We start from the raw sequence: 24,436 nt of genomic DNA, 5'->3' as shown, positions 1-24,436 counted from the left end.
ACTGGTAGGATGGAGTTAATTCTAGAAATACTACACGTGAGCTGCTCTGGCACTGGTGCAACATCTCTACCGCGTTATCCCTCCCCCCCCCGCGCAGTTGTAGCAAGTTGGGATCGGTGGTTCTATCACAACATTTACTTTGGTCCCTTCACCCAGCCGATTTCCTGCGCAGGTTCCCTCACCAAAACGTACTCTACACCCAGACATGACACAGGTTTTGGGGTTTTAAGAAGACAGACAAGGTAAAGCACGTTTTTCTGTCAGTAACAGGGAGCTGGGGGGGGAGGGAGGAGAACCGCAACCCAAATAAACTGACAGCAGCCAGTCACCCTTCGCGTCCCCTCAGGACGGCAGCGGGAGGAGGTGGGCGGCCCGCGCGGCATTCCCGGCGGCAGGAACAGCTTTCGCCTCTTTAACCCCCCCCTTCCTCGTCCTCCTCCTGCCGCTCCGCGCCTCAGCAGCCCCAACGGCCTCAACCGCCACCGCGGCGCGCACGCCGCGCGCGGTCGGTCGGTCGGTCGGTAACGTCTCGGGGTTGATTCGTAGCACCTTGCGAGGAAGTGAACGTTTCGCACGGAAGGGGCGGAGCCTCCGCCCGCGGGCAGGGGCTCCTCGGCGGCGGCTAATAACAACATGGGGAGATTAGCTGCAACTTCGCCGCGCTTCTCTCACCGACCTGATAGTTTACCGTCCTTTTCTCCTACTTCTATATTATCATCTTTTTTAGAACGATAACCTCTTTTTGTAAACTAAAGATTGGGCGGGGGGGAGGGGATCCGTGGCGTTTCTCTTTTCCTTCCCCGCTTTCCCTTTCTCCCCCCCCCCCCTCCCGTTTTTTAAATCCCTTAGCCAGAGGCAGCGTGCAAATTAAAAGCAACCTTTAGGAAGAAACCCAGCCTTCCGTACATCTGCCTCACTGGCAGGCAGAGCACGACCCCGGTCGCCGTCCTTGAGGCACGGCGGCGGTGCAGGCAGGGGCCGGCACTGCCCGTGTGTGTTTGTGTAGTGTGTGTGTGTGGCGAGGCGGGTCGGGTCAGGCAGAGCCGGGCGCAGCCGCTGGCAGGGGGCTAGCGGGACGGACGGCCGCTGGAGCGGGCCAGCGTTGCTCCTCGGTAGCGCTAGCAGCGGCAGAAGAGGACCGGCTGCCGGGGACCATCTTGCGGCTGCTCCTCGGGCTGCGTTTCCGCGTGGCGGATGGGCTGGCTGGGTGGGGAAGACGGAGGCAGGCTGCAGCTTGCTGCACGGGGCTTTATTTACATACGCTAATAGCTGCGTGAGGAGAGTTTCTCCTGCCGGCTCGGTGGCGGCGGGTCCTGCGAGCAGCCTGGAGAATCCCGAGCAGGGGGGGAAGAGGAGAACCGAGCCAGGGCATGAGTTTTAGCGCAAAAAGCGGCGCTTGGCTGAGCTCCCGGGTACCGCGGTGCTGGTGGTGGCGGCGGTGGCAGCAGCCGTCCTGCGCCGCGGCGGGTCCCGCCTGGTCCTACTTCGGTGGCGGCCGGCCGCGGGCCGTCCTGGACATGTCCTACTCCCGTCACTTTCTGGATTTCCAGGGCTCGTCCATCCCCAGCTCCATGAAGAAGCTGGTGGTGACTAAGCTGAGCCAAAACTTCAGGGAAGCGGTTACCTTGCAGCAGGACTCGCCCGTGCCACTCCCGGGAGATGGAGACCTCCTCGTCAGGAACAGGTGAGTGACCGGCTGCCTCCCCACACCCCGCGCCCCAACCCTGGCCCCCACCGGCTTCTCGCACATTGTGGCCTGCTCTCTCACACATGCTCCCTCACTTTAGAGACCGGCTCCAAAGTTGAGCCAGCTGCCATCTGGCGACTGTTAATTTAATTTAATTTTATTGTTGTTGTTGTTTTGAACGGCTGGTGCCACAGTCCGGTCGCCCCATCCACGTGTGTGGGGGTGACGCTTCCCCCTCCTTCTCCTCATGTTTGTCTGGCGGGTGTATGTGTGTGTGTGTTGCTCCTCGCATAAGCCTGCCCGAAGGAAGGGAAACACCTCAGGGCCCCCGTGCCAAGGCGGGGAAGAAGCATATTTTACACTCTTTGAGCGCGGAGGAGGGAGTGAGACGCCGAGAAGCGCTTGCAGAGTGCCTCCCAGGGCTTGTTACACGCACGCAGTCCCCGGGCCATGAGTGTGTTCCCACCGTACCCACACGACTCTGCGGAGACGCTACCGCACAGCCGTGTGCCCTGGCACCCCGATATGCCACCCTGCGTCTGCTGCCGTGCCTCCCTCTCGCCCCTTCCCCGCTGCGGCCTGCCGTGACTCAGAGCGGGCAGAGGGCTGGGGCCTGCCGCCCCGCCAGCCCCGGCACCACCCCGCCACTGCGCGCCGAAGGCGGGGGCAGGGCAGCGGCCCGGCCCAGCTCAACCCGGCAGCGCCGCGGCCTCCCTGGCCCCGCAGTTGTGGGCGGCTTTTCAGAGTGGAGCCGGGTCCGGTGGGGAGTGAGGAGGTGACATGTTGCTTAACATAATACGCTGTAAATCCTGCGCCAGCGCTAGGACTGAGCGTCCGGCGCGGTGACCAGCTCGCCATGAAATGAAGACTGTTGAGGACAAAACGTGCCTCTCTACAGCTGTCTCCGTAAACCTGCTCTCAGTGGCTCCTTGCTTGTTGTACCTTGAGCTAAAAGTAAGCCGGTTAAAGTTGAGAGGTTTCTCTGCCCATGAGAGGAAGCTAAAACTGGGAACTTTGGAGCAGACTGCGTGGCTGGCACAGAAGAGAGCAGCACTCTCAGGTTCTTGTCGAGCAAGGAAATTGTAGTAACGGAGTTTGCCGTGCTCTCTGTTGGTGCTTAAAGGTGTTAAGAAGCACTAAGTTGGCTTGAGAACAATGCTGAAAGTTCTATTAAGGCAGTGTGTGACTGTGTGTGTAAGGGGGGGATGTGTGTTTGTAATCTCTAGCATGTGTCCATATGTAACATATAAATACATGGTAAAGGAAGGGATAAGGAGAAGGAAGAACAGGGACTCCTCCAGGAGCTGATGAGAAAGCTTCTGGGGCACTTTAATCCGATGCTGACATCTCCCCCTAGGATTTCTAAAACCAAAATTCCCTCTAAACCTCAAATTCTAAACCACTGTGTTGCTGTGTCCACTAATGACCATGAAACAATAATGGCATGAAACAGCCGTCAGGCTGGGGTTAAATTCCTTTTCGTGGGAGAGGTCGAAGGACTTGAGATACAAGTAGCAAGTCTGTACGTGGGTAATGTGAGGCAGAGTGACATCCTTGTTTCTCAAATCCCCTTCCCCCTGCTCCTGCACTGGAAGTCTTTCTCATCCCCCCCGCCCTCCCTCCCCGAGTTTAAAAAATGTATTCAGTTCTTACATGGCTTCCAGTGTAACCTTTCCTTTCTCCCTCTCCCCCCTCCCTTTGCTGGGTGGGCTCCCTGGGTGCTAGAGGGACATGCACACCTCATGGTGAGAGGGCTGAGGCACAGAGCTTGCCCCAGACCGAAGGCAGAAGCTGGTCCACAGTTTCAGACAGGCAATTACTGGGGTTTAACACATCAGCCTGTTACAGATGTGTTCCTGTACAGACAGACACACGAGTGGGGAGGGAGAGGTGAGTGGTAAAGGCTAGGTTTAGAGTTCATACATTTTGTATTATTTGTGGTGTTTCTTCTCTATTATTTTCTGGGGAATATCACAGAAGACACAGGATCATTCTCTGTGTGCGAGCTGTAGCAGGAAGCAAGTTCTGAACGTTTCCCCCTCAGTTGTCTGGGGGAAGCATTTTCCTATCCTGAAATGATGAGTCCCTGGCTCCATTTATTTTTACTTCTATTTTTTTAAAAAAGCCCTAACTACAACTGTACATTTTCTAATAGGTAGAAACATACAATTAAAAGCAAAACAATAAAGGACTTGAGTTCCAACAGTGCATTTGCAGATTTGTTCATTTTAGTCCTAGTCACACCCATGAATAGTATTAATTGCTTTGAGCTTTTCATGCAAAACAGTCCTCATCCACCACAATAAAATCTGGTTTGGGATTTAGGGGAATGGGAAATGAAAATGGGCTGAGTTCCTGTATGGATAGATATTTTAAAATAAGATGCAGTTAGGGGGAACTTTCTTCCCCTCTTTCTTCTCCTTTAGAGAACTAAGCCAGCAACCCTTATGTCTACTTTTTTACAAAGAAAAAAAATAATCCATCCTTTATTCAGAAAGCCTTCAAAACTAGAAATCAATTTAAAGCATTATTTTACTTCAATTCTGTGCAGGAGAAGAGGAGGAGGAGGGGAAAAGGTGAATAAAAAAATCCTTGATGAAGCCATTCAAGCTTCATATGTCTGTTTGTCCTGGTTTTTGGGAGTGAGGGAGAAGATGGGGGCAATGTTCCTCTGTTTTATGGCAGGAGAAGGACCCAAAGGCTCTGGAGATCTGGTCCATTCTTAAAGTTGTTGGGGGATTTTCGAGATTTGCTCGAGGAAGTGACACATTTAGTTTCCAAAATACCTGTGAGGGATTCACTGCTGGGCTGGAAGATGGGAGCAGTTTTCTCGAAAAGGGAGTAAGAGGGGCTGAGAAAGTTTTTTTGAACCGAGGGACTAATGGATCACAGTGGGATAAGTAGAGGACTGTTCATGCTGAGTGTTTGGTCTAAATAATGTTTTTCTTGCCTAGTACTGGTTTGGATGACTTTGTTTTGTCTGCGTTTAAGGCTGTGGTGCTGATTTTCAGTGTCTCACGCTTTGTTGTGGTATGAAAAGCAGCATTTCCTCCCCTCGGCGGTGTCCTCCTGTTTTCTGTAATAAACAATACGAGGGGTTCAACACTGTTGAGTATAAATAAAACGGGTGACTCCATGTGCGTAATTATTTTGGGAAAAGCCAATCTCTAGCTTTCCCCTCAACCCCCACCCCCGGGGTTACATATTTAAATGTTGAAGGAGCAACCCTTAGTTAGAAACTGCTAAATCAAATAATGGATTTTAAGTAAGAAAGTAAAACAAGACAATGTAAAAGATCTGGAAGAGATCTTAAAACCCACCAGCATCCCAAGTAGCTGTTACTTCTGTGCTCTCCTTTTCTCAGTCTCAGAAGTTAGTAAATTGATCTTCAGCTTGTAAATTGTACTTATTCCTACTTAGAAAAGCAAAATAATCTAAGAAACTGCGGGCACATCCTACCAACTCCCTTCTGTCAGCCAGAATGACAAGGCATATTAGACAATATGTTTTAATCCAGATGCTGCATACGATCATTTTAATGTGCAAGGAATCCAAGAGACTAAACAATCTTTTTTAAAAAAAGAAAAGAAAAACGCCGTACAACGCGAGCAGGAGTTTTGAGTTCGCACACAATAAAAAGGGAGTTTACAAAAATTAGGGGGGGAGGGCCGGGCGGCAGGCTGTATTGATTAATAATGATGAGCCAAGGAGAACTGTTTCCCGTGGCCCAGCAGCCCCGCGGGGACAGGCAGGGAGCGGGTGCGTGTGTGTGCACGCGTGTCTGTGTAACTGTGTCTGTGCGGGGGGGGGCGGGACGAGCCCCCCGCACATCGGGGCAGCGCACACGGCTTTGTCCGCCCTAGCCCTGCCAGCGCGGGAGCCGGCAGGGACGGGCAGGGTTGACCGGCCCGCCTGCTCTTCTCCCACGGCAGCACCCGTTCTTGGAGCCCCGGGACCCCGCAGCCCGTGCCCGGCCGCCCCAGCCCCGCGGGAAGCTCCGCACCGTGCCCGGCGCGGCAGGGAGCGGCCGGGTAGCACCGAGTTGCGCGCCGCGGCCCCTTGCAGCCGCACGTACAAGTTGCGGTGCGGCCCGGGCGGGGAAGGGTTTGCATCCTCCCCGCCTCCGGAACAAAAGCAACGGTGCGTGTGCTGTTGTCCTGCTCGGCAGGCGTCCGGCCCGTGGCACGACTTGAACCTTCCCCGCATGCAAAGTTTTTACCCTCGGACGGAGGTTTACCTGTCTTTGTGCTGTCCCCGCTGCAGAGCAGCGCTGGGAAGAGGGGGCAGCTTCTACAGGGAGGGAGACGGGGGCTTGTTGCTGTTACTACCGCTCTGCCGCCCCTTCTCCAGGGTGCGTGCGCCGACAGCCTGCGGTGCGATGAGGAGGGGGCTCGGCCCCGGGGGGAGCGAGGACCTGCCTTTCGGGCTGCGGCTGGTGCGGGGCAGGGTGAGCGCCGGGGGGCCGGCCTGGCAGCTACCAAGACCGCCCAGCTGGGCGAGGGGCTGAGAGCGGGGAGGGGGCGAGCACGACTCCCACCGGCCTCTCCCCTCCGCAGGAGTTGGGATGTAAAGGCGGGAGGAGGGTAGCGCAGCGCAGGCACGTCTGGCCTCGGAGCTCCGAGCCCTTCTCCGTGGCGCCCCGGGGACACGGTTTGCCTCGGAAGCTACTGCTCCGTTACGAATTTTTATCCATCTTTTAGCAGTGCTGTACGGGAGTTACCTTAAAGCAGGATAACAGAGGATTTTTTATATCTACGAACGAGACGTAGGCATTTTTTGTTGCGGCTGAGCAGTGAATTAAAGGCAGAATTAAAAGAGCAACAACAGTCATTTTCACCTGTCTTATGCGTGGTGGATATGTTTATGTGTACGTGTCTTTTTATACATAACACATCACGCTGGTGAAAGTTTGAGGCTCCCCATGCTATAAAGAATGAAGGAAACAAAAATGAGCAAAGCGCTTTTTAGTTCTCCTTGCTCTGTATGCAGGCAGTTTAAAACTACACACACATATGATTTGAGCCTGTTGCTGACTGCAACAATTGAAGTGCCCTGTTTGCATACTTCTGCAGCTTTCCCATGGTATCAAGTACACCTTTCAGGTCGTCACTTCCATGTGTCCTAACAGTCCTGATGTTTTCTGGTGCATATGGGGTTTTTACATTTTCCAATTAACAGAATCTTCCCCAGTCTCTCTTCCCTTGCCTGTGTGGAAATACAGTTTGGTTTTTTTTTTTTCAAAAAGGGTGTTAGTAAAATATTCTTTGTGTTTAAGCTAGATTGTAACTTTCTTTTAGGCGTTATCTTCTAGTGCTTAATCAAGTTGTGAGGATGTCTCTATCATTTTCTAAAACAAACAAACAAAAAACTGGCATCCATTTTCACCTGTTAGAGGTCAGGAGGACTTGATACTCAGTCTTACAGTTTTAGTCCTTCTGTGCAAGGTTGTTTTGATGTGTTGCAAGTAATTTATATAAAGAAAAATATTTTAACGCTGACATTAGCTACATCAAAAGGCACATTTGCTGTAGTGACTCCATCAATTAAAAAGTACTTGCCTACAGTAACATGACCTTGCAAATGACATCGATAGTTAATATGATCATTAGTCATTAACAGTATTATTATATTCAAAAACGTAAATTTGTTGCCAGAATCCACATATTTACCACTTTGCATGTTTTATTCTTCAGTGTTTTCACATCTTGCATAAAGTGGTCAATTAATTTTCATCCTTTAATCTTTTACAGAATTATTTTTAGTTTGCTTAGTTTGGTCAAATGGACCTAAGGAAAAGATTGGTTTTGGGTTGGTTTTTTTTTTGGGGGGGGGATGTGTGTTGATTTTGGGGTTCATTTTTTTTTTGTTGTTGTTTGGGGTTGGTTTTTTTTGGTGTGTGTTGTTTTGGGTTTGTTGGGTTTCTTTGGTTTTTTGGTTTTTTTTTATTTTTTGGGTTTTTTGGGATTTTTTTTTGGAGGTTTTTTGTTAGCAAATTTATTTTTAATTCTAGAGTAACAGAATGTGAACTACAAAAGTCTCTGGAGTGTACTCCTTATACAGATATACCAATAATCGGAAAAAGTCTTGTACTTATCCCACAAATTTAAATTGAAGGTTTCTCATATGACAAAGACTTGGTAAGGAATACACCTCGTTAATACATTTTTGTTTTCTTCTAGATTTGTCGGCATTAATGCATCTGACATAAACTACTCAGCTGGCCGATATGACCCATCACTTAAACCCCCATTCGATATAGGGTTTGAAGGCATCGGTGATGTGGTAGCATTAGGACTCAGTGCTAGTGCCGATTATACAGTGGGTCAAGCTGTGGCCTACGTGAAAGCAGGTTCCTTTGCTGAATACACAGTTGTGCCTGCCAAACAAGCAGTTCCTCTACCCTCTGTGAAACCTGAGTTTCTTACTTTCATGGTAAGTGGTGCTACCGCATACATCTGTTTGAAGGAGCTGGGGGACCTCTCTGAAGGGAAGAAGGTTCTGGTGACAGCAGCAGCTGGAGGAACGGGCCAGTTCGCTGTGCAGCTTGCAAAGGCGGCAAAATGCCATGTAATTGGAACCTGCTCCAGTGATGAAAAAGGTGGTTTTCTGAAATCCATTGGCTGCGACCGTACGATCAACTATAAAACTGAAAATGTTGAATCTGTTCTTAGGAAGGAGTACCCTGAAGGTGTGGATGTAGTGTATGAATCTGTTGGGGGAAAGATGTTTGACTTGGCTCTTAACTCCTTGGCTACCAAAGGGTGCCTGATAGTTATTGGGTATATCACTGGCTACCAAAACCCTACTGGCCTCCAGCCCGTTAGAGCAGAGTTATTGCCAGCAAAACTGTTGAAGAAGTCTGCCAGCATCCGGGGTTTCTTCTTGAACCATTACCTTTCTGAATACAAAGTGGCTCTGAAGGACTTGCTCAAGATGTATGAAAGAGGAGACCTGGTTTGTGAGGTGGACTTTGGAGACATGTCTCCGGAGGGCAAGTTCACTGGCTTGGAGTCTGTATTCCGTGCTGTAGATTACATGTACATGGGAAAAAACATTGGAAAAATTGTAGTTGAATTACCTCACTCTGTCAACAGTAAGCTGTAAAAACAGAACAATGATATAAATCAGCAGAGAGAAAATGGGCACTTTATGCCTCAGAATTACTAGAAATGATTTATTTTTTTTAAACGTAGTAATGGATATTATATTAAAAAACAGCATTAAGGTGTTAATAAAAGTTTTGTGGGTTGGTTTTTTTTTTTTTCTTTTCTTATAAATACTTAAATCAGTGGCTGTAGCATGGACTTAATGGGCCTGTGTTTGATTCTGTCATTTAGGCTAGTGTGAGGCAAGAACATTGTTCTTGACAGGTTAAGTCTTGATGGAGAGGCAGATTTAGTCTGTCAGACTGGCTTGATAGGACTTTATATATAGTTGAGCTCAGGAAAAAAAATCTTTTTAACAATTTTGATTCCCTGATTAAAAATAAAATAGTTAGAACAGGACTGAGTAACCAGGTCTATCTTGTGGTGGCTCTATTAATCTCCTGAAGTTTCTGGAAAAAATTATCTTCATTGATTGTCACAAACACGATAATCATAATTCAGTTGCACCATGGATCATAGTAATATTCCTTGACTGGTTACACAGAGAAATTTCTGACATGTCAGTAATATTAAGCAACTTTTTTGGTTTTTTTAATTATGTCGTTCATAACTGTAAGCAACTGTGCAATTTTCTTTTAAATCTTTAGCTACAAGTTGCAACATAATCTCATTTTCTTGCTTTTTCATTTGCTACTGTTACTGTTTACTGTTTCCCCCCTTCCTTTAGTCAGGGGTTTTGAGCCATGTTCACGTGTGTTCAGGTCCTGTACATTTTTTTTTAAATTTAATAAAGTTTAAAAAGCTATTTAAATATTTGTGGCATTTATTCATATTGATACAGTTCTTGCCAACTAGATCCTCTGTAGATAATCACTGTGTCGTAGAGTTCTTTGACTGATGATTCTTGATGTGACTTCCCATAATCAGGCTGCTACTTCTAACTCCTACCGAATATTGCTTCTGCAGAAGCCCTGTTACAAAGAGCGAGGCCATTTTAAATCTACCATCACAGAACCTCGTACATGTGCTGATACTCAGTCATAGATTATCTAGTGGGTGCAGTTAAAAGGTTTTGTAAAGTTCTGAAAATTCTTCCTCACTTAATAGGTACTGTTAACAGTACATACAGTGGGAATTCCAGCTAGAAGTGTAATATTTTCCAGAACAATAAATACTTTAAGCTGTGCTTGTTCTACATCTTTTTTCCATAGCAAATGTTTAAGATCTTCAAGGCTGATTTTGCAACATCTTTTGAAATATATACATTTGTATGCAGTTGGAGAGATGGAAATTTCCTAACATCCTATTCCTAATAATAAATGTTATGATAGACTGATAATGTCTAGGGGTTGAAGGAAAAAATCCAGGGTAGACTTAATTTTGGGGCATTATTCAGGACTGACTGTAAATGACATTTTAAAAAGTAACATAGGAAAAACATTTTGTTCAGTAGTACAGGCAGTAGAAAAAGTATTTTTAACTTTGATTTAGCACATTCTTATTGTATTTTTTTTAGCGCATATGTCATTAGAATTGTGTGCAGCAAAGAACTGTCTCTTTGGGCTGGCTACCGGGTTTTGTCTCACTGGAGGATTTTGGGGAAAGGCAGAATGGCTCGAGTCTTTCTTACCATTTCTCTTACTCAAGCTGAACATCAAACCACTATGATTTTTGTTTCCACCAAGATCTGACGTTGGAAACATACTTCCTCTTGCCCCTCTAATATGGCAAATTTTGTGGTGTTTTGTGTGTTTTGCATATTTATGAAGGTATGTTGGCCTTCCAATTTGATGCTAAAAAGATGGAAACACTCATGTACTGCACAAGATCAGAGCATACAGAGTTGTCACTATTTTGTTCCTAGGCACATGGTTTCTTCTTTTCTTGTTTCAGAGAAAACATGGTGCCCTCGGTCAATAAATAAATGCGTCTTAAAAAGAAGATGGTTAGGATGCACTGGGGCAAAATACAGATAAAAAGAACACAATTGGTTACGTCTGTGATATGTGCAGAAGAGTTGCATGGGTAACAATTTTTCAAATTAAGTTCCTGCAGTCAAATGCCAAAACCCATCCAAGCGGCCCAATTTTCAGAGGTGTTGATCATTGTCAGTCCAATAGATTTAGGTGTTTCCAAGGCAGTGAATTCCAAATGTTTTTGTCCTAAAAAATTTCTTCTTGCAATAGGATTCTGTTTGGACATACAGCATTCTACTTTCTGTTTAATATGTTACTTCATATATAACATTGAGTAATGCAACTTCTCCAGGCTGTTTCACTCATCAAAATACAGGAAGAGAGGAACCATTGGAAAGTTCACATATATATATTCAAATATGGCATTTTGTTGGGTTTAATTTTGGCTTCAGGCCTATTATTTAGCACTTTTGTACTGATTACAGCATTAATAAAAAGTTTTAATTTGCTATATACAGAACTTGTATGACCAATGTACTAATTTTGTAGCTCTTCTGATGCTTGGGTTAGGCTGTGGCTGTTGGGCTTGTCCTTTTCATCAAATGCCTGTGTGGAGCGAAAGGGGTAACTCAGGATATACATGATTGCTCTTCCACAAATGAATCCAGAACAAAGAAGTAATTTTAAAGTCACAACTTCTATCATTTAGATTGCTGAAAGAGAACATTATCAACAGAGAGAGAGTGAGAAGTATTTCTGAAACATGCAGATGAGGCTTTTCAGCTGAGATTCATAATAATTTTTGGTTTGCAGGGGGAAAAAGCCAACTTCTCTTTACTTAAAGGTATATTCTGCAAACTTACAGTTATGGAAGCAGGGCTGACTTTGAATAAGTAAGCTACGATGGATTTAAATAATGTTTAAATATTAGATGGGTAGGAAAATGTATATGGCATGCACACACTGAGAGGTTTAAATGATGATAGGACATTGAACATACAAGGAAAAGAAATACTTTAGAGTCACAGCAAGGGATTAATAACAATACACTTAATATGCTTGCAGAAAAGGTGTATTAAAAGCTGTGTGCACAGTGGGGACTTAAATGATTAAAAATAATAATACATTTGCCTTGGAAGTACTAAGTATACTATATGTAGAGAGCAGGGATTTAAATAATAATACTATTAATAATAGCAGCTCATTGAGATGTGGATGCTAGCACTACATCCTAATTTTACCTTTCTAAATGAATTTGCTACAGAGGAATCTGGCATTGTTTGCTGAGGCTAATAGCAGAATTTCCCTTTCCTACACACGTATGCTTCCATGGAAAAACAACAAAGAACTAGATGAAGAGCTGGCTTTTTTCCCGAGTCTGTCACATGTGTGTATACGCACGCGCACATGGGCACACTCATACTCACTCTCTCCTGGCCTGCAACCCTCAGCACATTTTACAGATGTGCTTTCTACTTAATTGCTATGCTGGAATCTCCTAATACCTTTTTGAGTTAAGTTAGATTTCTACCAAGCAATAGTTTGCTATGTATTTTTACATGGGCATATCCGTGTGTGTGCATGTATGTGTATGTATATATTTAATAAGTGGATATGAGTAACTGCTGTCATGTAAACACAAATAATTACAGTCTTTCAAGGAAAAGTTTGCAGTAGTGTTTTCAGATATTATGTATATTCCTACTTCTGTCTGAGGAGTAAAGAAATTTCTCTGCTGAATAGCTGTTAGTATCTATTTTACAAGATTTACTCATTTTCAGGTACCTAATGTAGCTGCTAGCATGCATGCACGACAATACAATTTATATGGTAAATGGAACCAAATAATGGCTTCACTGAATGTTATGGCTGCACTGAAGGGAAATGTCACGGTAAATAGCTGCCAAATTATGGATCATGCCGAAGTGTCACAACTGCACTAAAGACAAATAGCACTAGAGGCTATTGCCACTGTGACGCTTTTGAGTTATGAAGAAGAGGAGCAGCCTGATGTGAGCCTCTTTGTGTCCTCATTATAGCAAAGGGTTACTGGTGCAGTGTACAAGAAAACCTAGTCCTACGTGGTGGCTAGTTATTAATCTGTTCTTTTCTGATCTAACAGCTGTAGCAAACCAGACAATCTTTTCCTTGCTTTATGAATACATATACACACACACAAACAAAGAGAAACCTGCAGGTTTTATGAATGTAAATGTGTACGGGAGATGACTGGTAATGGAAAAATGTTGTAATAAAATAATCTAATCAAAGAATATTATTAAATTTAAGATCGTATGTGTCTGAAAGCTTTAGTTGCTTCTTATGCAGATAGATGTGTGAAATATAAGCAATAATGCACTTTCTCTCTTTGTAAAGACTTGAGTAGTAAGGACATTACCAACTAAATTGCTTCTTCTAAACTGAAGTGTGTCCCGGTTTCTTTCATTTTAATGGGAGGGTAATAAAGATGAAAGACTAACATTTTAACTGATGGATCCCTTAAGCTACAGAATTGAAATTTATTATGTTTTGAGGGAATATGCTAAATCCTGACATGTGGAAAGAAGCAGGGAAATCCCAGGTAAAATAAAAGCAAAGTAACCTTTTTTTAAAAAAAAAAAAAAATACGACAGACTTTTATGAATGGAAGACTACATACTGCTTTTACTTAAAGTGAGAAAACAATATAGGACTCTTTGGGGCAAAAAAAGGTGGTGGGTGAGAGGGAAAAAGATTTGAAAACGGAGGGCCATCGTTCAGCAAGTGGTCTCTTCTTTCTAGGATCACTTTTCAAACCCTGCCTGCAGCGCTGAGGGAAGTGAGTTCGATGCTCTGCACACTATTGTACACACCACAAATGTACCATCCATAACACAGCACAATTGTCAGTTCTGTTTTACAGAGAGGCCTGGGCTGAACAATCATGGTGGATAAATTACTTTCCTATTCTACAGCAAGTGGCCTTCCTACCATGTGAAGCTTAAGGTCATTGGCAGGGCAGCGAGGGGGAAGCTTATATATTAGTTAACTCTAATGCACTAATAGTGTTCAGATAGAGGAACTATACCAGTTAATTACATTAAGGTTTGTTCGTCAAGATGGGGGGGTGATGAAGAGTTATTGTGCTGAGATACATACATGTATGTGTGTGTATATATATATATGTTTGCTTTCTTGCTACGATACTCCTATAGGTAACTTAACTTATTTTTCTTTTTTCTTTAATATCTGCATTAAAGCCTTCAATATTTTTCATCACAGGAATCCAGATTTCAGAAATCAGAAAATATTCTAAAAAGATTTTTAAACTGTAGCAACACATTCTGCTCACAGTTTTTACAGTGTAGTCTAAAGGGGGAGGGGAGGAAAAACCTGTCAAAAATTAGGTAGAACATCCTTGAATGGCAAAGAGCACACCCAGAATTTATGTACAACGCAGTGGCAAGTAGCTGCTTCTTATTAAATGAAAATCCTGTATTATGTACTTCAGGAACATTCCAGCTAATGACTATGTAATGTCCTTAGTATAACACAGAACTTCTTTTTGTGTTCACAACCACAAGATGCTGGAAACTTGACAAATGATATCATTTAAGACAGATGCCTGCCTTAGGGACCTGTTTTTTGGCTTCCTGTTTCTGGTTTTTATTTCAATAACATTTGTAATTGCCACAGGATCTGTACCTGTGTAGTGTTTTAACCCCTTCACATATATCCTATTGCATTAACTCCTTGGGTAGGTACTTGGAAATCTTTTCTTTTTTCTTTTTTTTCCCCTCCCCAGCTGGTGTGCTCTGCCTCTCACGAGCACAGATATAAATAAAAGCTGGGACTTATTAGACCAGATGAAATGGTAACATTAAAGGGGTTAAACGCTTACTGCACTAGCTGTGTTCTACTAGGGCAAAAGTACATGTAGAGCAGACTCAAGGCAAAAATCAAGAAACTAGTATGGCCTGCTGATAAGCAGGTACGTCCTGCTGATTCTCAGTGAGAGACAACAAAACTCTGTGTATGCAGCCCAAGCACACAATACTTTGATCTCAGCTATATTTCCCAGTGTATCTTTCTCCTCCTTAAACTGGCATTCTTTACTTAGGTTATAGGGCAGGAATATTTTCGACATTGCTGCAATTGATGTTACAAGGGGTGTTTTGGCAGTCCTGGTTCAATGCGAGTTGTAAGTCAGAGCCTGCTTCAAGTAAAGCCCTTATCACCGGACATCAGCAGTTTTCAGCTCCCCAGGTGCTCAGCACAGATCCTGGCAGACTGCAAGAAACTCACTTGCAATCCAGAGCAGCCCAGAGGCTTTCATGGTGTTTTATAGCATGTTTGGCTTTCTTGTAGGTTTTGCAAAAAAAAAAAAAACCCACAACATTACAAATGGGCTGTGTACAAGAAGCTTATGTGGTTCTGCACAGAGGAGTTTTCACTGGGAAACTTTACTAAATCCTACACAGTGCTGTAGTAACAAATAAGGGCTTGGAAAGAGCGTGAGTTCTTAGCACCTATTCTGCAGGTGAGAATTTTCTACTTGTCAGGAGCACTTAGCTCTCCTGGACTTACAGTGCTTTCTGATGTCATTTTGAAGCAAAAACTTTACATTCAAGCCTTCTGTCACAGTACATGTAGTCTCATTGCACCTGCCTCAACTCTTAAGGCAAGTTTATCCTGTGAAGTGTCGAACAACCTTATCTTTCTTCAGAACTGGAGCTGAGGACTCTGAAAACCTCAAGAAACGTCTCTGTTTACCGCAAGACCAGACAGCACATCATACAAACATACCCTCCGGGCATTCTGCAAGAGAAGGAGGAGGAAGTCTTTATCTTCTGTCACAAGAGGGAGGTCAAAAGGACCAAGTGAGTGCCAGGCCAAGTCACTTCTCTTGTTCTAGAGTTCATTTTCGGAGGAGGTAGGCAGGCACACAAATCTCATCATGTGTTATGAGGCTCTGTGCACAGGCTTCTTGCATACTTTTTTGAAAACCTTACCCCTACGGGACTAATTCACAAAGGGAATAGAAGGAAAAGGAAATTTGTATATTTCTGGAAGCAGTAAGACATGACATGCAGCACGGTTCTGGCTGATTACAGCATGCCTCAGGTGAGCTGGGAGGCACGAGGCCGTGAGCCAAGTGATTTCAACCTCCCAAGAAAGACAACTCCACAGAAATGCATTGTTTGGCATGTCTGATTGCTACAAAGGAAAAACACTCCGACTTCATTCACACTGGCATGACATTATTGGCATGACTGTTTCTGGCAGCCTATTGGAAAGTTTTATTTGCATCCAGAGTTTTGAAAGCCATTTTATAACGTTAAATAAGGCTAATGCTGAAAGCGGCTGGGTTATTTGCCCCTTGACACCTATGCGTAATCCCTCATTGAAGCCCTAATGAGAGGTTCTCCTCAGGTTGTGTTACTTTTGAAATACAAGCATACAAGCAGCGTAACATAGCTTTCCTCCCTGTGTAGGGTGTGGCAAGGGTAGCCAAAAGGAAGTGGATCAAGTATGTTATTTTTCCTGTATTCTCAGTAATTGAGATGCAGAGTCAGTTACTGGATCATTTGACTTCTTACTGAGCTGGCAAACCTCAATCTGCTATCACAAGTGCCTACAAATAAGAGAGGTACTGAGTTGGTTTCCCCTCCTGGGAGTGTAAATGAGGAACAAGAATAATGCTCTTGAAACAGTGTAAAAACCATCTCTGAGGAGAACCTGGCTCTTTTTTCGCTCTCTGTATGTGTTCATGTTGCTGGAAAAAAGCAGTTCTAACACAGACCAGCCTAAGCCCAAATCCTGCTGAAATTTCCCAGGGCCTCCAGACAACTCCCAAAGTCTTGGGAAATCCAGCGTGTTTGCAGTTGCTGATGTTGTTAAGAGCTATGGTGGCAACAGCAGCAGCTTTGCAAGTTCTCGGCTCTCTGACGATGGCTGGTGGCAAAGCAAGCCTTGCTCAGGAGAAACTGCTAAAAAGGCAACCCTCCAGTTCTCGAGTGTTATTCTTTTCTAAATGAATTCAAGTGTGAGGGACAGGTTATTGTCCATCCCTGTTTAATAAACAGCTCCCCCACCCCCACTCCCAAAATCCTGTCTTATTTGATAGCTATTCTTTTTCCCTTCCCTTCTTCCTCTTTCTCTCCACCTCTCTCCCTACTCCAAGTTAAAAAAAAAAGGGTGAAATAATCATAGAGTGGGAGGCTGCTGAAAGTGTTTCAGGCTTTTCTCTCCCTGTGCAGGGGGGCAGGTCAGTTATCCTTGTCTCATAACGTGCCTAAATCTAGCAAAGCACATGGACTTTTGGCTATAGGCTCTGCAACAAAATTTGAGTAGATTTATAGCTAATATATACAAGTTTTCATTTTACCACAAAAATAGACATAATTTTTGTTTTCAAAAACCAAGATCTTTTCTAGTGAGATGAGGGGAAAAAAAAGCCCCAAAAGAACCCACCAAGGACTCTTTCCAAGTTATTTCATTTGCAGGGTCTTTCATTCTATCTGTTAATGCTACAGTTTAATGTGATGAGGCTACTTCTATTGCATTTATTCCTTTCTTGTTTGTGAAAAGCTGACATGTTCATTAGTGACAAAATACACATCATGGTGCAAAGAGGAAGGAGCCAAATAGTCCCCCTTTTCCACAAAGCTGAATTTGTAGCAGTACAAAACAGTTCAGCAGTGGTTCACATGATATGAACCAGAATTCCATAAGGTGAATGAACGGCTGCAGATAAAACACACTGTAAAGAACAAAGGTTGTATCTAGCAGGGGCAAAAAAGGACACGTGGTGGTGGCGTGTTCAGCTGACTGGAAGAAAGCCAAAGTTTGTGCTTCACATCAGATAAGTTCAACAAGTAGCAACACGCTTTTCTTTTTCCCTGTGTAAATCAGATACAGTCCTAAATCTAACAGCAGTACTTCACAAATATACTACAGTGAGAACTGATGCCAGTGTGCTTGCTTCCTAGATTCTTTTCTTCCACCTTCCTGGCATTATGTCACATTTTCAACTAATTACAGGCAAACACAGGGTGGGAAGATGAAGGCAGTGATTTCTTTGCTTTCAGAAATATAGTCAGGACTCCACCTGTCATATATAAATGGCAGGAGTACCTCTTAAAGCTTTCAGTAAACAAAATGTTGATAGTGCCTTCTTGATGGCTGGAGGGGAGCGAACACAGTCATTCAGGCTTAGATTTTGTTGGGACTTCCCATCATAATTTTGCCAGAATACAGCTGACATCCACGCTCATCCAAACGATGGAAAAGTTTCTCAGTCCTTGAAAGCTAGCTGTACTATATTGGAGGGAATATGGGGAATGGTACTTTTCTAGTGCTGCCCTATTTGTCACACAGTAAGTGGAAAGATTGAACATCCCCCAGTTCTGACACTTGTACACCAGGCAGAGTGCACGCAGGTCTGAATGATATTAGAGAAAACAAGCATATTTGCACTAAGAACCTGCCTCATTCCAAGAAGATCTAGTCTGAGAGCGCTGTGAGTGAATTAGTCTTTTTGCTCAACTCTGCACTAAAAAGAAACCCCACCAACCCTAACACTCAGTCTTATCCTCTGCCCCAGGGCTGCCCTGGTTCTGTGCCTGGCAGGCTGGCTTTGCTCTGAAGCACACCAGCTCTCCATACCTTGTATATTTTAATGCCGACACTGATCTTCAATCAGCATTGCCCTGGCCTTCCAGTGAAAATACGCCAAAATGTCACAGGTTTCCAAATGAAATGCAAATACTGAACTTTCTGAAATTTACTGATGATAGTATTTTACTCCTTTACTGCATCTGAGCTGTACCAACGAGACAAAACGGAAACAAGGGTTTAAGATTCCTGACAGCAAAGGTAAAGCTCTTTGCACTTGGCCCTACACAGATGTCTGAGCTGGATGGTCTGTAACACCTCCAAGAAGAATACTAGTTCTCTGCTTGCTCACTCACTCAGCATAATGAAAAGAAGCAATGATATACTCAAAGTCAGGTCAGCCTACCTTTTGCCGTACATAACTGTTATTACACACATGTCACAGCAGCAGGTACAAAATAAATACCTGGATAATGGAAACGATTTGCTTTGCCTTTAGCCACAGGCATCAGGTCTGATTTACTGGTGGCTGGCAGCTAGAGAGCATGGGAGAGCCAGGTCCCTATAGCCAGCCTCACCTTTGCACGCTCAGAGATGGGAAAAGATAGCCATGGTGGAAGCTGCTCTGAAGGAGACCGCATGATTTTTCTCCCATGCCCTCCTCCCCATGCTCCCTACTATTCTGCCAGACCAGGGACGTTTAGCAGAGCCATGAATCTATGCTTACGCGCTGCCCTTTCATCATTTGGACCTCGGTGGATGTACACAATCTGGAGCAGTCTTTGCTCAAGGCAAACAAAGTAAAGGAGGAGAGTGACATTTCAGTCTTTCATTGCAGAGTCATTCAGGTCACTTGCTGAAATTATAGACACCAGCTCCAGCAATGTTAACAGCCAACTTTAGATTATTAACCATCCTTTGGATAGCAGTACATTTATGGTGCCAGCGTGCAGAGAATTCCTCCAAATTATAGGGTGTCCTAACACAGCCGGTCAAACCACATGGACCTCTAGATGCAATAAGCAGTGTAGTTAAGTCTGTTTTCTCATTTGTACTTTCCTAGCAGCATTCAAAATATGCTGTCTACCACTGGATGCTGCTCTTTGCATCAGGCTATGAAAGGAGATAAGAGCGAAGGATGCCTTAACAATAGCTCATTAAGGAGACCTCAAATATTTTCTTTTATTGCATTATTTATGTTTTGGGTGATGATAAAACACTGTTTCCAGGGCAAAGTGCACTCAAGAAGCTTATTGGCCTGTAGGTGGTTTCGTTTGATTAGATTTTGAAGGTGGAAGGCTGCAGAAATTTCTTTTACCTGCTTGCTTTCCTGAAAGACCTAAGGGGGTTTTTTTCCCCTCATTGGGCCATACATTGTCAATACCACTGAGATCCACCCAACTTCTTTAGTCCTTTCAGATAGTTCTGGGAAAGGCAGTGACTGTTTTATTCCTCCCCTAAGAAATTCTTCTTCACTGCAATGATCACTGGCATCCCTGGTAGGATCACTTTTTAATATAATGACCTTCTGCATACAAGCAAACAAACATGAAGAGGACTTAAACTTTCACATTCCTGTGAAAAGATCATAAAGCTGATTTCACACAAAAGAGTCCATATTAAAAAAACCTCAACCAAAAATAATAATACAGATAATGGTCATGAATGTTTATTCCCATTCCTTAAATTATATTTTATAGGTAGTCTAGAACTGCATTAATTACAGTAAATAATTACATACTCTTTCTTTATTCTCCTAAAGAGCCATTCTCACTGTGTAACTCTGATGCAGCACATTTCATTACCTATGTACAGATCCAAGAATAGATTTTGGCCCTGACCATGGAATGTTCACCCACTTTCAAGTGTAAGTAAAAGAACTGAAACTAATTAACTGGAAACTGCAAGTGCTGAGAACTCCTTGTTTATTATAGTGAAACTCCCATCTCTTTAGCTTTTCTTCTGTTGCTTCTCTGCTATAAATGTAACATTAATGACTATTAAAGCTAAAAAAGAAAGAAAATATACCAACCAAACAAAAAAGCAAACACCAAAACACCAAAGCTGAAAGAGGCAGAAGGGATAGAAACTATCAGATATTCCAAAGAGAACATGGAAGAATTTAGGTTGAAAATAGGGGCTGTGCCATGTAAGAAGTGGATGCCAGGTCTGCTCCTTGGTATGGAGAAGGAGTCTGACAGTTCATAGGCCGTGAAGGGATCCCCGTGTCTGTATGTCAGAATTAAGGGACCAGACAACAACTAGAAAGAACTGCTCCTCATGCTCTTCAAGCTCTGAAAGTGTCCACTAAATATGCTGAATGTGGAGAAGAATGGCATCTTGATACTAAATGAGAAAGCATTGTTTAAGTAATTAATATAAAGTACAAATACTTTCATTATCTGAAAGAGTCTAGTAGCTAAAAAACAAAGAACTATGGGAAGGACAAAAGATTTCTGATTTTCAGTATCATAGGATTAGTTTGACTGTATGTAGCATTCACTGCCTTTCTGAATTACAGATCACTGAGATCTCCGTCCAGAAATACAATGTACTGGTATTCATCTTGTCAATGATATATACTCAGAGGGCTATTTCTCTAATTGATGGCCTCATCATTCAATTCAAGATGCATAAGGATAGCTATTGTTATCTAACACTATCATATGTTCCTATTGTTCCACACTTCTCTCCTTGTCAATAGCATCCAAGATAGCCTATCTAAATCTTCAAGATAGCAAAAGGAAGGTGCATTATTTGTTGACTCCACACATTGCATTATTAAACGTTTGTGAGTAACCTGCACATCTTCCCACTGACAATTAAAATCAGACAAGAGAGTACACCAGTACAAATAAATACTGAGTTAAATGAAGGCTTCACATTGAATTCTTAAAGTATTATAATTCAGGTGCTTGCCAGCAGGGACTCAGTTGAAATCAGGACAGTGACGTGAGTGTGAGAATGAACTGTGTATAAAAGGAAGAAGGCAGATTGCTTTATGGTGGAGTCATGGCAGAGGTTTGACAGGAAACGCTTCTCCCAATACAGCTAAGCAGGGAAGGAGAACCCTATTATATGGATGAGTGGGGCCGGCAATGGCATCTTGTCATTCTAACTTGTATAAGTAAGCAAGCTTAATTGCTCCTTGTCTTTTCAAGATGACTTTCCACCAACAATCTCATTATCACACACATATGTTTATTGCACATATCCAAGTCTCTTCACACAGACCTGAATGCAATGAGGAGAGTGGCAGAATTACGTTATCCAGTAACACCGGTTTTTCTTTTTTTTCCTTTTTAACCAGATGGATGTGGCCTGCCTTCTTCTGTGACTAACAGGGTAACCAGAGGCAGTGGAACATACACCAGGATGGGAAAGAATAAAACCAGAGGGAAAGCAAGCTGTCAAGAGAACAGTGTACTGAAGAGGAAAAATGTAAAACATGACTTCTATTTATCATGATTAATATGTAAAGTTAACATGTTTGTCATGGAATATATTACTATGTATGTTTTTCCATTATGTAGATCTTTTCTTATATTACTTATTAGAAAGGGATATAATCACAATGACAGGGCAAGAATGTCACTTAAAAATTAGGTGATGCCCAGTCAACATAATATAACCACTACAGTGTCATTTCTGATTTAGATGTGGTGATATCAGTGTAATTGCCGCTGGGAAGAAATTATAATGGCTGTTAATGATAAATAAAATGACAAGAAGGAGGATCCTCCTTCACATATAATTCCAAGCAAAACTCAACTGCTGACTTCCTTAAGCACTCAGTGCCATTCATTGATGAAGAGGAAATAAGCAGGTTTATTGTAGCTGCATGGCCATACAAACTGCACTGTCATTTCCCAAGCCTGAGCGTAGATGCTGTGGGTCTACCAAGATTTCACCATACTATTTTCACTCAGGGGAGATGTAATAGTGTAGCTCACATGAAGTGAACCTTAACACAAAGTTAACATTATTCTAACAGAAAGCACTGTAGCTAACAAACACAAAGATAAGCAAAATAGGGTGAAGGCAAGTGTACAATCATGCACATGGATACTTTTCAAAGCTCTCAAATACTCCAGCCTTGTCTCTGTAAACACAGGCAGCCTTAACCCACGGATCAAAAGACCTTTCTACATTTGTTTTGTATCATAAATATGTCAAGAATGAGCTACACAAAGCATCGTTCACCCACTGCACATGGCTTGTTAGCCTAGTTGAGAGCATCTTTCAACTCATTCACACATTAAAAGCCCAGAAACCAACATCTGATTACTAGTCCTAGCATTAAGATCAAAGACCATATCTTCCCATCTGTGAAAAGCAAGAGCCCAATTCTTCTCACTCTGCAATTGCAGAAGACTCAAAACACAAAATCAACATTATACTCCACCTCCCATGAATAACACAGTTCCAGTCTATATGCATAAAGCATCAAGTACAACATACATCCATTTTTTTTCTAGGCATCTTGGAAAGGAGATAAGGACAAGCAAATCTGTAGTCACATCTTCATAATACTCCCAGTCTGCAGCCCCACAAAGTTCAGAGGCTACTTGATCCACAGGTGTTATCCTATTGTATAAAATTACAACACCTCTTAAAAGGGAAAATACCACATACCTGCCATTTACTCTGCATTTGGTATCTTCAAAATCAATTGGTAAATGGTGGTGTAAGGGTTAAATTAAAACAATGCATTAAATTAAAACCGCAGAAAAGATACAGGCAGTGTTGGTTGACCTGTTGTTTCATTATCATAGCTAGGTTTTTAGTTACCCATTAGTCAAGGAAGCTTAAAAATACAAATAAATAAAAAGTCAACCTTAACCTGGAGAATAAACCTGTCCACTTTCAGGTGAAACTGATTTGCTAATTCAGTTCTAGGTGATGCAAGCTGGTATACTCTTGGGCACATATAGTCAAAGAGGGCAGGGACAGTGAAAGAAGAGAAGATAGAAGGATGAATAGTGTATAACATGTTTTGCAAAATATGGCAAATTAACACAGAGAGGACCCTAGTAAAACTTCTGAACCACCAGTTTAGCATTTTTAGGTATATGGGATTTTTCTCTTTTTTTGGTTGCCTGTTTTACTACAGGGTATGTCAAAGGAGTGCAGAGATCTGCCAAAACCCAGCAAATTGCTTTGGCTCCCTTGCATGAAGATCATTTGCTGATAAATTGTTACAGACACATTTAGGCAACAGGTTTTTGTAGGATGCCTGATGCTCTGTATAATGCAATTACCTTTATTTAGTATATGCTTTTTCTCATATATTGTGTTCTTCTGCTGGCAAACAATAACGATGAAATCTGCACCCTTCAAGTGACTGAATCTTCCCTTATGTTTCCTGGATTTCAGCTCTCTTTTGGGAAAAAACAGTCATCAAAGGAAAAGGCCTACCTAATGTTTAGTAACAGGAATTTTATTTTAGTGCCTGTTTTGTGTTTGGGAGAGTTAGAAGAAGAGAATGTGGACTGAGGTGGATCTGATTCATTTGCCAGCTTTGCAAAAGATGCTAGGAACACTTTATTTTGGAAAGCAAAGCATCTTGATGTGCTCCAAAGGAGCTGCAAAGAAAAGCCTTCCTATGAGTTCCCATGTTGAAAGACTCCTTGCAATAGCTACACGAACATGCTTGGATAGTTAATGTAAATCCACCAATTCAGACACCTCCAAACCTCTGCTCACCAGCAGAGTACCAAGGAGGCACCCAGGGACCCCAGCTGTCTGCTTTCCTTCCAACAATGGTGAGGTTCTCCAGGCAGCAACGTTCTCCAGGTGCATGTCCTTTTCTGCAGTACACATGCCTAACATCAGGTACTGCAAAGGTGTTATGTTCTTGGTTTACCTTTAAGCTGTGCTGGCACTTGCATACGAGATCTCCCTCCCATGTCCCATGTGGGATCTAGTCTGGTAGGCATCCCTGGGATATGAATAATCCAGCCCTGAAAAAGAAGTGATCTGAGCTCCTACCTGAGATGAAGGCAGAGAAGAGAATTTAATTCAGCTCTTCGAGGCGATTCAAATGCACACTTTTTAGAAGTGCCCTAACCACGAAAATATGGGGACTATTTCTGAATAGGCATATCCCTTTTTGAAGCTGCTTTGCTTGA

The 24,436-nt window shown here is 43.2% G+C and overlaps 2 protein-coding genes and 1 long non-coding RNA gene across 8 annotated transcripts in view; 1 reads left to right on the top strand and 2 right to left on the bottom strand.

The window, feature by feature from the left end:
- TSHZ1 (teashirt zinc finger homeobox 1) overlaps nucleotides 1-511 on the bottom strand; it is a 56,914-nt gene extending 56,403 nt beyond the window's left edge. Inside the window, exon 1 of the mRNA XM_030478502.1 lies at nucleotides 252-511. The gene's annotated coding sequence lies outside the window, so the exon portion shown is untranslated. The remainder of the gene's footprint in view (nucleotides 1-251) is intronic.
- On the top strand, nucleotides 140-23,795 carry ZADH2 (zinc binding alcohol dehydrogenase domain containing 2). Of its 6 annotated transcripts, none has more exons than XM_030478524.1 (3): nucleotides 140-242; nucleotides 1,551-1,684; nucleotides 7,867-9,604. In XM_030478524.1, exons 2-3 carry the CDS (start codon nucleotides 1,572-1,574, stop codon nucleotides 8,789-8,791), a joined length of 1,038 nt encoding a protein of 345 aa, XP_030334384.1. In that variant the 5' UTR covers nucleotides 140-242; nucleotides 1,551-1,571; the 3' UTR covers nucleotides 8,792-9,604. The 6 variants fall into 6 exon arrangements, 4 of the variants coding, with proteins under 4 accessions (XP_030334384.1, XP_030334394.1, XP_030334375.1 ...); XM_030478534.1 differs by lacking the exon at nucleotides 140-242 and adding an exon at nucleotides 581-992; XM_030478543.1 differs by lacking the exon at nucleotides 140-242 and adding an exon at nucleotides 999-1,112.
- LOC115604926 lies at nucleotides 3,886-6,230 on the bottom strand. Its single transcript, XR_003990440.1, has 3 exons — nucleotides 5,925-6,230; nucleotides 5,008-5,099; nucleotides 3,886-4,763 (listed from the first exon to the last, which is right to left on the bottom strand). It is a non-coding gene; the product is annotated as an uncharacterized LOC115604926 (long non-coding RNA).
- Nucleotides 23,796-24,436: the final 641 nt, after the last annotated feature.

This window comes from Strigops habroptila, chromosome 1, assembly GCF_004027225.2.
Source record: "Strigops habroptila isolate Jane chromosome 1, bStrHab1.2.pri, whole genome shotgun sequence".
NCBI classification, from domain to species: Eukaryota; Metazoa; Chordata; class Aves; order Psittaciformes; family Psittacidae; genus Strigops; species Strigops habroptila.
The sequence above is the reverse complement of the archived record's forward strand: the minus strand, read 5'-3'. Positions and strand labels throughout refer to the sequence as shown.